Source organism: Acipenser ruthenus, chromosome 19 (assembly GCF_902713425.1).
Source record: "Acipenser ruthenus chromosome 19, fAciRut3.2 maternal haplotype, whole genome shotgun sequence".
NCBI classification, from domain to species: Eukaryota; Metazoa; Chordata; class Actinopteri; order Acipenseriformes; family Acipenseridae; genus Acipenser; species Acipenser ruthenus.
Window position 1 is genome coordinate 17,144,099 of NC_081207.1, and position 14,618 is coordinate 17,158,716.

Below are 14,618 nucleotides of genomic sequence, written 5' to 3' on the forward strand. Positions count from 1 at the left end.
AATCTCACGTTGAGACGGGCAGCAAGGGGTTTTTCTAGAGACAGCTGGAGTATTGGGCAGTGAAAAATGTAGCTATCAAAACAGTTGAGATTGAAAAAGCAACAGGAGGCAGCAACATTACAGTTATAAATGTATATGGTGTTCTAGAATGGGTTTTCAACTGTTTTTTTTTAAACTGTACCCCTTCTGTCTGGAGCTTTCAGCTCAGCTGCCCCTGTACAATTGTCACTCTACTGAATGATACAGACGTGCTCAAATTTGTTGGTACCCCTCCACAAAAAACGAAGAATGCACAATTTTCTCTGAAATAACTTGAAACTGACAAAAGTAATTGGCATCCACCATTGTTTATTCCATATTTAATAGAAATCAGACTTTGCTTTTGATTTTCTATTCAACATAATATTGTAAATAATAAAACAAATGAAAATGGCATGGACAAAAATGATGGGACCGCTAACCTAATATTTTGTTGCACAACCTTTAGAGGCAATCACTGCAATCAAATGTTTTCTGTAGCTCTCAATGAGACTTCTGCACCTGTTAACAGGTAGTTTGGCCCACTCTTCCTGAGCAAACTGCTCCAGCTGTCTCAGGTTTGATGGGTGCCTTCTCCAGACTGCAAGTTTCAGCTCTTTCCATAGATGTTCGATAGGATTCAGATCAGGACTCATAGAAGGCCACTTCAGAATAGTCCAATGTTTTGTTCTTATCCATTCTTGGGTGCTTTTAGCTGTGTGTTTTGGGTCATTATCCTGTTGGAGGACCCATGACCTGCAACTGAGACAGAGCTTTCTGACACTGGACAGTACGTTTCGCTCCAGAATGCCTTGATAGTCTTGAGATTTCATTGTGCCCTGCACAGATTCAAGGCACCCTGTGCCAGGCGCAGCAAAGCAGCCCCAAAACATAACCGAGCCTCCTCCATGTTTCACTGTAGGTATGGTGTTCTTTTCTTTGAAAGCTTCATTTTTTCGTCTGTGAACATAGAGCTGATGTGACTTGCCAAAAAGCTCCAGTTTTGACTCATCTGTCCAAAGGACATTCTCCCAGAAGGATTGTGGCTTGTCAATATGCATTTTAGCAAATTCCAGTCTGGCTTTTTTATGTTTTTCTTTCAAAAGTGGAGTCCTCCTGGGTCTTCTTCCATGGAGCCCACTTTCGCTCAAAAAGCGACGGATGGTGCGATCAGAAACTGACGTACCTTCACCTTGGAGTTCAGCTTGTATCTCTTTGGCAGTTATCCTTGGTTCTTTTTCTACCATTTGCACTATCCTTCTGTTCAATCTGGGGTCGATTTTCCTCTTGCGGCCGCGCCCAGGGAGGTGGGCTACAGTTCCAGGGACCTTAAACTTCTTAATAATATTTGCAACTGTTGTCACAGGAACATCAAGCTGCTTGGAGATGGTCTTGTAGCCTTTACCTTTACCATGCTTGTCTATTATTTTCTTTCTGATCTCCTCAGACAACTCTCTCCTTTGCTTTCTCTGGTCCATGTTCAGTGTGGTGCACACAATGATACCAAACAGCACAGTGACTACTTTTCTCCATTTAAATAGGCTGAATGACTGATTACAAGATTGGAGACATGTGTGATACTAATTAAAGAAACTAAATAGTTTCGAATGTCACTATAATCCAATTATTTATTATCTTTTCTAAGGGGTACCAACAAATGTGTCCAGAATATCTTTGTAGAATAAGCAATAATTCATCTCTTTTCACAGCTTCTTTGCTTTATTCTATGACATACCAAAGGCATGCAAGTATACATGATAAAATAGCTTTTAATTTCATCACTTTTCAGGAGGAATGAAGCATTATTTCAATGAGCTGTAAGGGTACCAACAAATTTGAGCACGTCTGTACCACAGTGCCAATAAAAGGCAGAATAATCTCATTAACACATTAATTACAAGGATGCACAGAATTAAAAGACTGTATTTGGGAATCTCTTTGGAAATGCTTGTATTTGCTTTCTATTCGGCAAAATTATAAATATCCAAAATACTCTACACTGTAAATGTTTATCATGTTATCATTTACTTCCCATCTCAACATAATTATGTGTGCCATTTGAAATGTTTACAATATCAAAAACATTAACCTCGATAAAACTACAGTAACAAACATTGATAAGCTTTTTTTATTAAAGCCAACATAAAAATGATCAAAAGGGATTCGGTATAACTTTCTGTCACTTTACACTTTCTGTAGACTCTCTTGTGTTTTCTTCCTTCGTTCTCCTTTTATCCATTTCCATTTCCTTCCATGTATCCATTTCAAACACCGAAAACAAATTCAACCAGCCGCTATTGCTGTTCCTAAAATGCTGCCGCGCCTAATAAATAAAACAAAAACTGTCAAAGTATGAGTATTGTGATTACCGGAGTATTTATACTTCTAAAAAATTCAGAACGATTGTGCTTTATTGTGATTACCGGAGTATTTATACTTCTAAAGAATGCAGAAAGATTGTGCTTCAACAAAGTTCATGAGCAGCAGAGAGTGCTCTCCATAAGCAGAATTGGGAGTCGTCCTGCGTACCCCCTAAAACCCTTAAGTACCCCCAGGGGTACACCTATCCCCAGTTGAAATTCCCCGTTCTAGAAGGTTTTAACTACTAAGTCACTTTGATCATTCCTGTTGGTTATACAGTAGCTTACACATACACCCAACGTTGCTAAACCTTTGATTAGTGAAAAACAACAACATACAGTTCTCTAATGCTTACCACTGGCTGGGAAAGAGCATCCTTTTAGATGTTGTACTGTAATTTAAGATAAGATTATTGGCATTAATCTTTTAAAAGTAATCTTAATGAGCTAACATCACTTGGATTGCTACAGCGCTGCCATTAGCCAGCCATTATTGTTCTTAGCAAGGCTATCATTGATTTAATTTGTCAATTCCTCACCCATGATCTTCTGAAAAATGAGTGAAATTTTGACAGACATGGTTGTGACAACCAAATGCTTGAACATGCACCGAATCCATCCATGAAAAGGTTTAACTAGTTCACTGCCACATGAATACAGTGTTGTTCCCACATGCTGAGCCTGCCTTAAATTGAAGTGTATCACACAGTTACGCTACATTTTATACATATTAAAACATCTTGTTGAATAAATGTTTCCGTATTTAACACTGTGAATATCATAATGTAATTGCCTCGGGCATATCCACACAAGCTGTGGCTTATCAGGCTATACAGTGCTGAATTTTGTTTTCTGAAAACCTTCCTATAGGACGTGCTATTGAAGCCCATATGGCATATAACATGGTTGATTAACTATGAGCAGCTATACAGCTGTGTGTGTGAGGCCTCGGCTCATTCACTCTGTGATGTTAACAGTTAATTTACCTCGATCTGCTTCAACAACGACTCTCATAGCTTATTATGTGCCATTCTAAGACTGCGTGTGTCTGGATATGCCCCAAGTAAAATCTTCATTACTGAAAACTACAAGACAAAAAGATCATGTTAAGCTCCAATGTTTTAGGCCTTAAAAAAAGCGATCATTTGAATGACAAGAAAATCTTTTCAACCATCACCAAAAAAGTCAAGCAGACATGGGGCTAAGGAAGTAATTCCTGTATTTATGTCAACCTTCAATCAGTGTCAAGTACCAGTAGTAATCTTGCCAGTTAAATTGAGTTCACCATCTCCTGCCCAACCATTTTCAGCCGGGGGGGGGGGGGGGGGGGGGGTGGTTTGGGGGGGTGGAATGAGGGAGGCTGTCTAGCGCTAAGCTGTCAATCAGATGTTGATCAAAATTTTGAAAGACAAGGCCAAGCCCAAAAATCAAGCGAGTCAAAATGTCAGCTGTTTTTATTCTCCTATATAAATGTTGTTTTAAATCTCAAGAGCTGACTAAGAAAGGATTTCCAGTCTCTGTGTCCATTGCAGTCTGCAGTAACCTTTATTTTTAGCAGTACATGTATAGAGAATCATTGGCAATAGCCTGTAATACAACCTGGACAATCTGTACATGTTATTATGAGGTAATGTTTGACATCTCTTATTTGCATATGAACTTCTGATCTCAGTTATTAGGTTGCACAACATTAAAATGGCAATTGCAGCTAAATACAGGCTCAGCTCTGTTGAAAACACAATAAAGATTTCCTACTTTCATGTAAAGAAAAGCCTTCCATTTTACACATAAAGATGTCGTATTGGAGTGTATTGTATATGTGTGTGCCCATCAAAATGTCTTGGAAGTAAAACAATCTTGATTTAAATAATAATAAAAATATTTAAATAATAATAATAAAAAAATATGATTACCAAGGTAAGATTTTAGGATTTGAGTTTTAATATATTTTGAAGGAACAAGGGAAAATAATATTTATATCTATATTCCCCCAACAGTCTATGCCAAGCCACAAGTACGAGCTGGAAATAGTTGCCAAGGACATGGCGGGGAGTGACGTGGGGTTGACTGGCACAGCCACTGCCACCATCACCATCACGGACAAGAATGACCACGCTCCGGAGTTTACCAAGCCTCTGGTAAGGGAAAAAATAATATGTTCAGTCCATTCTACAGTCTCAATGAGAGTGAATACACCGACTGTATCCAAATGCCCTGCTCCAATTCAATTCCCTGAGAAACATGATTGCTGATGAAGTGCTAACCGAGGCTTTAAAATTATCTGGCACTAGCAATACTATTATGCTTCTGTTGAAGACCTTTTGCGTATATTTTATACATCAGTTTGGAATATGCTGACATTTCAAAGATGCTGCTTGCTGATACTGTTAGAAAAATGTCACTTTAATGTTCCCTCGCACACATTCAGCCTTGGTTCAGGCCTCAAAGCATGCACTAAAAAGTCACGCAAATCTATTCCATTTATTCATACATCACAATTGGTACGCACATCATATTTTAAAATGCAAGTTAATAGGTTTTACTTTAATATTATTTAATGCTTGGTTGTAACACCCCAAATACACAGTTCCATTAACTCATATATATATAGTCTGATACAGTGTAACAGTCCTATACAAGACAAAGTATGAGCACACCCATCCTGGGAAGAAGCGGGTCAGCCCGTCGTCTGGATACCTGGTCTGGTCTGTCCCTCTCCGCTAGATTCATTCCTCAGTCCTAACCCATTTATTCTTTTGCGATCCCGTCTTGCTAACTGCTTGTTACTGCAGAGCCTAGACTGCGGTTTCCTGCTTTGCTATGTTTCACCCCAATACGAGGGCTTGCTCCTGCTTCTCCCAAACAAACTGCATCCTGTCCACGGTTACGGGAAACAGAACTCCTGCCACAGTATGCTCTTGAGGTTGTTAAACTCTGGGTTACCCTATCCTTCATTTTAAGACCTGCAAGCTTTGGAAAGTTATTATAATTTTGTCATTCAAAATATAACTTCTCTCTCTTGCCTTTTTTGGTTTCAGCTAAAGCCCCTCTGTAAAGTCTGTACAATTTATTTATGATCCTTCAATACCTTATCACTTGTAGGGCAAACTCATTTCAGTGGTCAGTCATTTGGCCTACAGCAAAGGTTACTGAAATGTATCTATAGCTATGTATTTGCGACAGCTGTATATCCTTTAAAAAAAGTGAAGAGCCAAAAGATCAGCAAGAATAAAGGGGGTGGGGGGGCGTGGGGGGGAGCAATAATGTTAACCAATTTGTTTAATCCATTTGTATATGTGTTATCACTTCCTGAAGGGTAATATTCCTAAATATATTAATATTTGTATATATTATTAATATTTTACATTAGTATTTAAAATACGGGACCCCACCTGGTAAGTGCCACTTGTATTACTGCAGGCAAACAGCTAGTACACCAGCAATATTCGTAGGTTTTTCATTGGAAAGAATTCCATTGTATCGCTTTTTGTTCCATTCAAGGTTTTACTCTGAGCCTTATTGGTATGACCAAGTGAACAAACAATAAAGCATGGAATGGTCTAAACTCCTCTGCAATGGGAGCCCTCCCTGTCATACAAACAAACTACTCGCAAAAGCTCATGTCAAGCAGTACACAATTCAAAAATGAGCATTTTTTCACACACAATTAAACACATGTGGCTGGGTTGACATATAAATTATTATTGCAATGTTAATAAGATATGTTTTGCAGTAAAAGGTGTCTGGGTCTATGCCTACTCCTTTTTAAAACTTTCTGCTTTGTGATTTCCTATGTAAAATGGCTGTGTTACAAAGCTACAGTTCTCTCGCTCTCTCTCTCACACCCTCCACAAAAAAAAAAAAAAAATCCTGTAATTTATTTAAAAAATGCATTAAGCACTGCAAGCTAAAGGTTTGTGGGTGCTGTTGCAGAGCCTGAGGCAACACAAGGCTTATGAATAGCAAGCAAACTAAAAGGTGACAGGAAACTAAACTCCTTTGTCAGGTAAAAAAAATGGCACCATAAATAACAACTGAGTTGTGTGTTTTGTATTTAAGAGACACATTTGCAGAAATTGCTTCCCTGGTGATACAGCGAAAGAAACTAACAACAAGAAGACATTTTTTTTAGTTCTCCCCGGTTGGTAATGGAAAATGCCAGGAGCCACTGTCAGGGTTCAGGCTACAAAGTCTCTGTTCGAGGAGCCTAGCACCATTACTCAACTGTTTCAGCTGCAGAAAAATGTGCAGGTAGCACACTGTGGCAACGAGAAGAGGGCTCAGAACAGTTTAACTGGTATAGTGAGCAAGCTTGGGGGAGAAGTTCTCACACAGTGAAGGGAAGTGGTGGACAGAAACAGTTAATCTTAATATTTGTCTATTTTGTTTTAGGTTTCTGATTTCCTGCATTCTTTACAATTGATCATAAGCAGTCAGTAGCCCGATGCATTTTTATTTTATCTTGACCATAACTTCAAAATGCTCAAGTGTTATTACCTGAGACAAATGCTCATGTCAAGATGAATTCTAAGGTAAAACTTACAAGAAACTAGTAAGAGTCAAGTAGTCATTTAATGCCTTCTAGATGAAAAGTTTGTCTTTTGAGTTTACCTGAGCATTTTGTTTTTCCAAGACTGGCGTAAACCAAAACTAAAAAATGTCAAGGCAGTTACATTCTAGCCTCACAAAATGAAATGTGTGCGTAAGTCAAGTAAGTATTTGTGAGAAGTGGAGAATAACATGTTTTATTTAATATAAAATGTAACACAATTCACTATTTGAATAATTAGCTACATATAAAATTAGATTACATGGACAAAACATGACATTTCTTGGATATCTGTTTTAACATTCATACTAGTATATTCACTAACCTAAAGGTAACATGTCAAACTTTTGGTATAAACAAGCTCTTTAGATGACATCTTGTGATTTATTCTAAGCAAGACATATTGTTCAAAGACACTGACTTCATTAAGTGCAATATGTTGCTTCCCATGATATCTTTAGTTGCACTTACAATATTATATTTAAAACAAACTGCAGGAACATTCTAAAAAGGGAAACAGAATTCATAGTAGACCCCAGAGAGTTTTCCGATACAAGACCAGTGTATTTATTTCTACAGGCAGAGCATGCTAAATAAAGCAGTCACCTCTTCATGTGAAAACACTGAGCTCTGCAAGATCGTGACGGCCCCTCCTTGTCCCTCTCAGCAACGCAGTTACTTTGTTCAGAGTCAGTTTTGTCACACAGACTCTGCTGAATCAACGGGTTGTGAACCCCAGAGGTTACTAATCTGCTAAGGAGGCTAAAATGAAGTGAAGCCTCTTTATCAGATGCTGAGAGTGGTGTGTACAGGTGCCATGGTTTCCAGGAATGCTACATTTGGGAATTAGGCTGTAATTATTCAAAAGATATTTATGAAATCTTTTCTTTTTTTTAATACTTGATTAATCATACAGTTGCTATCCTAGGAAATGTATTGTAATATTTTCAGTGTCAAAAGTCATTTGATCCTTTTAAAGGGAAATAAATCCTTAATAACAGGAATTAATTATGGAATTATTTACTTTGGTACAACCACTTTCCAGAGACCCTGAATTACAGTGACATTAATTTGGTAAAATAAACATGTACGTTCATCTTTCAACAGTAAAAAATGAGTTTTAATGGATTACTCTGTGCCCCTGTGACAGGGAGTAACCTGTCTCTGGTTCTTGAGTGCATGTGTGCCTTTATGGAAGCAGATGGGGCGTGCAACAGGAGACACATTGCTAAGCAACTAATTGAGCAGGTAGGCTCGCCCAGTGCTGAGTTGATCGAGAGGACCTGATTGGCTGGGGGGGGGGGGGGCATGGCCGTGGAACCTGCGCACAGCTCAAAAAGTGTCTGCACCACAGCTCGAGGCGACTGCAATGCCATAGCTGCACAGGCGGGCACTGAACAAATGATTCTATGTTAACATTGAAGAGGAGAGGGTCCACTCCATGGAGAGAACTACTACACGAAACCCGTGCTCGTGAAGGCATTGCCCAGCCAAGGCCGTTTGAAGAGGCCGGATTCGCCGGTCAGTTTAGGGGATGTTGATCCCAAACAGTATAGAAAGGGTTTGTGTAGTGTAGTAGGTTTCTGGAGCAGGATGTTCCTTTTAATGGGATTAACGCTCGCCATTTGTGGGTAAGCTTTTATTTTTAGCTTTGTTTTCTTTATTAAATCCAGCACTAGGATTACCATTGTTGGTACCCTAGCATCATGGCTGGTGTTGTTATTAAATACTAGTTTTGTGAACAGGGCCCAACAAGACGTACAGTAATCCAAGCTTTATATAGCAAATCTTTGTAAACACAAAAATGTAACTTTTTAAAAACAGTTTAGAAAAATTTAATGAATACCAAACCTGATTTAATTTTACAAAACTGCCTTTACAATGGTCTATTATAAACAGTCTTTAATAAAATAACATACAAATTCATTAGACTTTCCAACAAGGAGTCTGGTCCTCGATTAAATATCTAATTTTATTCAGATATTCATAACCCACATCCTGCCTATCTGTGTTTTGGCTGATAAAAAGGTGTATTCTACTACAAGGCTATAAAGACTGATGGGTTAGGTTATTAATCAGGTTTCCGGTTTGAACCCACAGTCATTTAAAACAGGCAGAATGTCACACACTTGAGCATTACCAACCTGCCAGTCAAAACAACGGACAGGTAAGCAGCAGGAGGTGAAAACAAATGGAGTCTTAATGGTGTAAAATGAAAGGCTGTCAGAGGAAGCTGCACAGAAACAATGTACTTTAGACATGTTTTTTTTGCTTAATGAAATTGCCAGACTCTCCCTATAAAACGTATTTCTTAATGTGATGTGAGCAGTAATAAGTTGAAATGTGTTTTCAAATGACATGCAGTAGTACTGTATAGGAAGGGGAGACAGTGTAAACATGTTTATTGCCTTTGGGCCTTTACATTTAAAGACTTACATGTAAGAACTTTTTTGTTAAGGAAGGTTTATTATTATTATTATTATTATTATTATTATTATTATTATTATTATTATTATTATTAATGAAATCAAGTGTTCAGTTTTGTTTGTAAACACTTTTCAAACACTCTAGAATGTAACCATAGCAGTTTTGTTGTTTTAGATTAATAATATGGCTGTTTCTCATTCAGTGTATCGGTAACAATCATATATATTTATTGGAAAAAAAAGAAAACACCCAGCTCCCCTTGGAGTCTCCCATCCAGTGCTGAGCAGGCCAAGCCTTGCTTAGCTTCTGAGATTAGAATACAAGGCGGTGTGGCTGCATCCTGGGTCAGGGTGAGAGAGGAGATTGATATGGGTGGAGGAGGGATCTTTTAAAAGAAGAGCAGAGCAGAATCCGTGTACAGTAAAGACGGAGGGAGGAGGGACGAGCGAATGAGGAAAATGTCATGTACTGTAGTTGACAGGTTGAATTCTCCTGCAGCTCCAGTTAAACAGTGTCTGAAGGTTTTGATTCTCCTCGGCAGGTCTTTTGTTAGCTTTCTCTCCCCCAGTTCAGTCTCCAGGCCTCACAGATCTTCAGTAAAGCTAAAAGCAACTCTGCCTTGCAGCGAGTGGACTAATGCCTCTCAGCATTGCTGTACTTTAACACAGGCCTTCCCAGGAGGAGCCCTGCCATATGCTCACAGGACACGTTACACAGCAGAACAATGCAAAAGTGCATTGGAAATAACACAGATTTGTTCACTCTTTCACGTTGTTACTGGTGGCTTTGGCAGTGTGCTTTGAAAGCTAATTAAATTAATTATTAATGTATTTATTGTAATTATCCATCACCCATATACTTTCACAGTACAAATGAACAAGAGATGAAGGTGTTAAATTATATTTACTACTACTACTACTGCTACTACGACTACTACTACTACTACTACTACTAATAATAATAATAATAATAATAATAATAATAATAATAATAATAATAATAATACATTGAATAAAATGGTTATATTTATAAGATAAAGAATATAAATGCTCTCCAAAAAACAAAAAGAGAATATATTTGGATAATTTCCATGGTGATAAAAAATGTATACTCATCTGTGGATACATTCATCTATGTAAAGTGGATTCCATTCCTGACCCTATCTGTGTGGTTCTGTTACTGTGAGCTCCAATAGACCCAGAACACGGTGGCAATGTCGAGGCTGATTCATGAGATGTGTTAGTGGATCACTGGAGCCATGGTCTTGCCTTACTGAACCGGATTTCTCACTGATGAGGGTCAAGGAGACACTGCAGCTGGTCTCCTACCACACAGCACTACCCGTGACAACCTTCAGACAGGTGCCACCACATTTTTTGTTATTAGTTGCTGCCAGGTCTTGACGCACCAATCACTTGAGAGGAGTAGAACTCATGAAACTTGTGCATCCAAGCCATAGCTTGGAGCCTATCGTCTAAGCAGGAAGCTGTCTTGGCCATAGGGGTATGGTCAGAAAGACTCAGACACCTTTGCCTTTTCTTTGCTAGAAATGGTGCTATACCTTACACCAAGAGGATTGGAACTGGTCGATGACATTACCAGCAGATGCCAGGTGCCATGGAATTTCTGCATCAATGCTGTTGCATGCAGTGGTCCTCAGGAATGTCCAATCAGTGAAAATCATTTCACAGTTATGTATCAGCCATTTATCTACAAATGATAAACGACTGGATGGGCCATTTACTATTGCAGACACTGGAGTCAAATGAAGAACAAATGTCCCAATTCTGCTCTACAGAAGCAGCGTAGGTTGGACATGGTTCATTACATTACTTAACCCCCTTTGGTCCTTCACGTCAGAAGTGCTCTGAAAACTGCCTTTGTACCCGCTAATAAACAGGACATTCTCTGAAATTTCTACTGAAATGTATATTTACCGTGTTGGGTTTTAGTAGGATCATATTTAGTAGGATCATATTTAATACTTTAGTAAGTGTCAAGTACAAGGCCTGTCGTTTTATTATCCCAGCTCCACGGAGCTGCCAAAATTAGATTTGAAAGAAAACATGCCATTTGGATTTCTGGACATAATTTATTTCAAGTGAAGAAATAAAAAAAAGTGCTTTACAAGATAAATCTTGTTGATTTTAATTAACGCTGTTTCTGCAGCAATTATTAGACCCTCGGCCTTCTGGACTTGAGCATTTTCTTGCCTCTTGAGCAGTCACTTAATATGTATGCATTTTCATTGAAGCTGTAAGCAGGGGTCTCTGTCCAGGAAATGCTGTGTGAAGGAAAAACAATAATCACTGAACAAGAAAGCAGCTGGGAACATATACACTGTCTGGCCACTTTATTAGGAACTATTGACCCGAATGGATTTGGCATCAGCCTGTTGTGGGACATGTTCTCTTGGTATATTCTGGGTCCTTTGATTACTCTGGAAGGCTGAACAAATACAGTATTGTTTACTTCTGCATCACTGCAGATCAAGTCCACCCAACCATTCTGCACTTGTACCCTGTTGGAGATGATAATGCACCCATGCACAAAAATAACCTATAGCTTTTGTAAACCCTGGGATTTTCATATGTTTTTTCTATAAAAATCTGTAAAAACTGAAAATAAAGGGTCTAGCTTACAGGGTAGTCATGTTTGATGGTGTAGTAAATCATGCTTTTAATTGTAATAGTGGAATTACATGCAAGTCTCTATGTTGAAGCTCAATCCCTCCTTAGGTAAAGCATTAGTTACAGTAAATTTTGAGGTTTTTATTAGTTTAACTTTTATGGTTAATTATTAATTTCTTTGTTTTGTTTTCCCCTTGGATGTTTTCATTGAAAAATACACTATTTATTTAAAAATTCAGCCTCATCCAATCCACTTTTAGCACAGCTAAGGCCTTCGAGCACCAGTATAAGAATGTAATGAGTAGTTGTTTTCCAATTTTCCACCTGCAGACAAAGCCATGACATGGAGGAATAGGTCTCCAGTCCTGGTTCTGGAGAGCCGGTTCCTCCTGGTTTTTGTTGCAACTGTCCCCTAAATTACTTACTTGGACAAATTAAGTGCTTATTATAAGCTTAATTGGTCCAATTAATTAATTTAGGGGACAGTTGGAACAAAAACCAGGAGGGACTGACTCTCCAGGACCAGGACTGGAGACCGCTGGCTTAGACTATTCAACAACACAGTGTTGAAATTCTACTAAAGTGGTAAAACAGGAAAAAAAACAACTGTCTCATTTTTCTTAAAAGATGGTTGATTACTAAAAAAAAACTCCCCAAGTGTAATGAAAAGGCTTCTTAACACTCTGTATCTGTGCATTAGCCTCACTAGCCCTGCTGCACAGACAGCTGTAATAAACTTTTCACCAGTTTTAAGCAAACTGAAACACAGAAACTTATGAGGTGATTCTTTGCTTTTTAAAAATATATATATATATATATATATATATATATATATATATTTTTTTTTTTACCACCAACTGTGAAGATAATGTGTGCATTGCCTTCATATATACAAGCCCCTTTTGGTTTTCTTCTTTTCAGTTTCATTAAACCCCATAACTTTCTAGTTGCCTGCTATAGACATACAGTGCAGTATGTAATGTATGTAAGTGTCTATACATTAGTAAGCTATATTGCAGCACAGAGGTGCATTGGCAGCCAAACAAAAAGAAAATGTATCTAAAGTGGCAGATCAGTAGGTGACGCTGGCTCTTTATAAAGACACCTTGGCTGACTGAGGCTGTATTACATTTAAGTCAGGCAAGAAGCTCCTGAACTTGGGCAAGTCTCTGTGAATTAAATCAATGAATAGCAGAGACTTTTTAACCCCCACAATTCACACCTGAATCTATCCACCGAATCCAGTCTTAAGTTTTTTTGTGATTTAATACAAAGTTAAAATGCTGTGTGTAGGTGTCTGTTTTTATAACAGAAACCATATCGCTCAGTTTGAGACAGAACTGCATGAGATTACATCTCTTATAATAATAAGAGACACCCTACACACTCCTTATATTAACTTATAGTATCCTCTGGAATTAAAATGTGATAATAATAAAAAAAATGTTTTAATGACAGGACAGCGTTTGGACAACGTTATGTATCCACATCAACTCGGGCCAATAGGTCAAATGATTTCCTTCTGGACAAAAATGCCTCTGTTAGTTCACTGTGTTGGCGCTACTGTACCCTATTGATCCTGAACACGCAATCAGAGGCACTGCTTTGAATAAGGTTGATGGTTTAATTCTGCTGTGCATTTTCATTTTGAATTGGGCTGCGAAAACATGTTTATTCTGCAAGATCTTCCCTTTCAATTTATTAATTTTCTGAGCGCTTGAATAGAAATATCAAAAGGTCTTGGATCAGACTGAGGTGCGTTGGCATTATTCTGGGAGTCAGAGTATTGTCTCTTTACTGTAGAGCATTGGAAATCATTAACCAAAGTATTTAAATGAAAAGCCACTTACAGTAGGTCACTAGTTCTGTAGCCCAGACTTCCAACAAATCGTAGCACCAGGCTTTCTTATTATGATGCAAGATAACGCTTAAAGGAAAAGGAAACACTCACAGCATCACACACGAATCGACTCAACTTAAAATGGAATAATTGCCGTAAAGGCAGACATTTTTGGCATTTCGGGGTTTGAGCTGACACAGGGAGGCAGCAAGTTCCAGCAATGGCATTTGCAATGCAGCAGCATAATTAGCATAACAGTTCAAAATCACTCCAATTTTAGCACTTTCCAGATTTCATTTTTAAAACCATTCATTATATCAAGTGATTATATTTATGGAGTCTTGAGGACCCGGTGTATGCAAATGATTTGTTCCCAAAAACATTTTTGATTGATAATTAATCAACAGATCTCATATAATTACTATACAACAGGTGTAATATTACACACATTAATATAGATGTACCTCTGTATATATAAATACACTCTCTGTGTCTTCAAAGTGATGGCAATTGCATGTCTGAAAGATCCTGAAGAAAATTGATTTGTTCTTTTGTTCTTCTACTTTGTGTCCATTCACCAATTCACTTTTTATATACATTCTAATGTTATTATGTTAACCACAGGCTAATACTAATAATTAAAGTGAACACATTATGTACTCATCAGTCAAAAAGAATAGACGCGCTCTCCAGGGCCAGTGTCAAGTCGGCTGTTCTATTAGAATAATTGACCAGCTGTACAATACATTCCCGGTGTACTATTCACAACCCATTTGTCATATGTCTCAAACCTG

At 38.1% G+C, this 14,618-nt stretch overlaps 1 protein-coding gene across 4 annotated transcripts in view; it reads left to right on the forward strand.

Moving 5' to 3' along the window:
- Nucleotides 1-14,618, forward strand: part of LOC117424173 (cadherin-13-like) — a 581,895-nt gene that overhangs the window by 460,949 nt on the left and 106,328 nt on the right. For all 4 annotated transcript variants that reach the window (XM_058992546.1, XM_058992547.1, XM_058992549.1 and 1 more), the window contains one exon: nucleotides 4,376-4,516. In XM_058992546.1, the coding sequence (XP_058848529.1) occupies nucleotides 4,376-4,516 (141 nt within the window). The remainder of the gene's footprint in view (nucleotides 1-4,375; nucleotides 4,517-14,618) is intronic.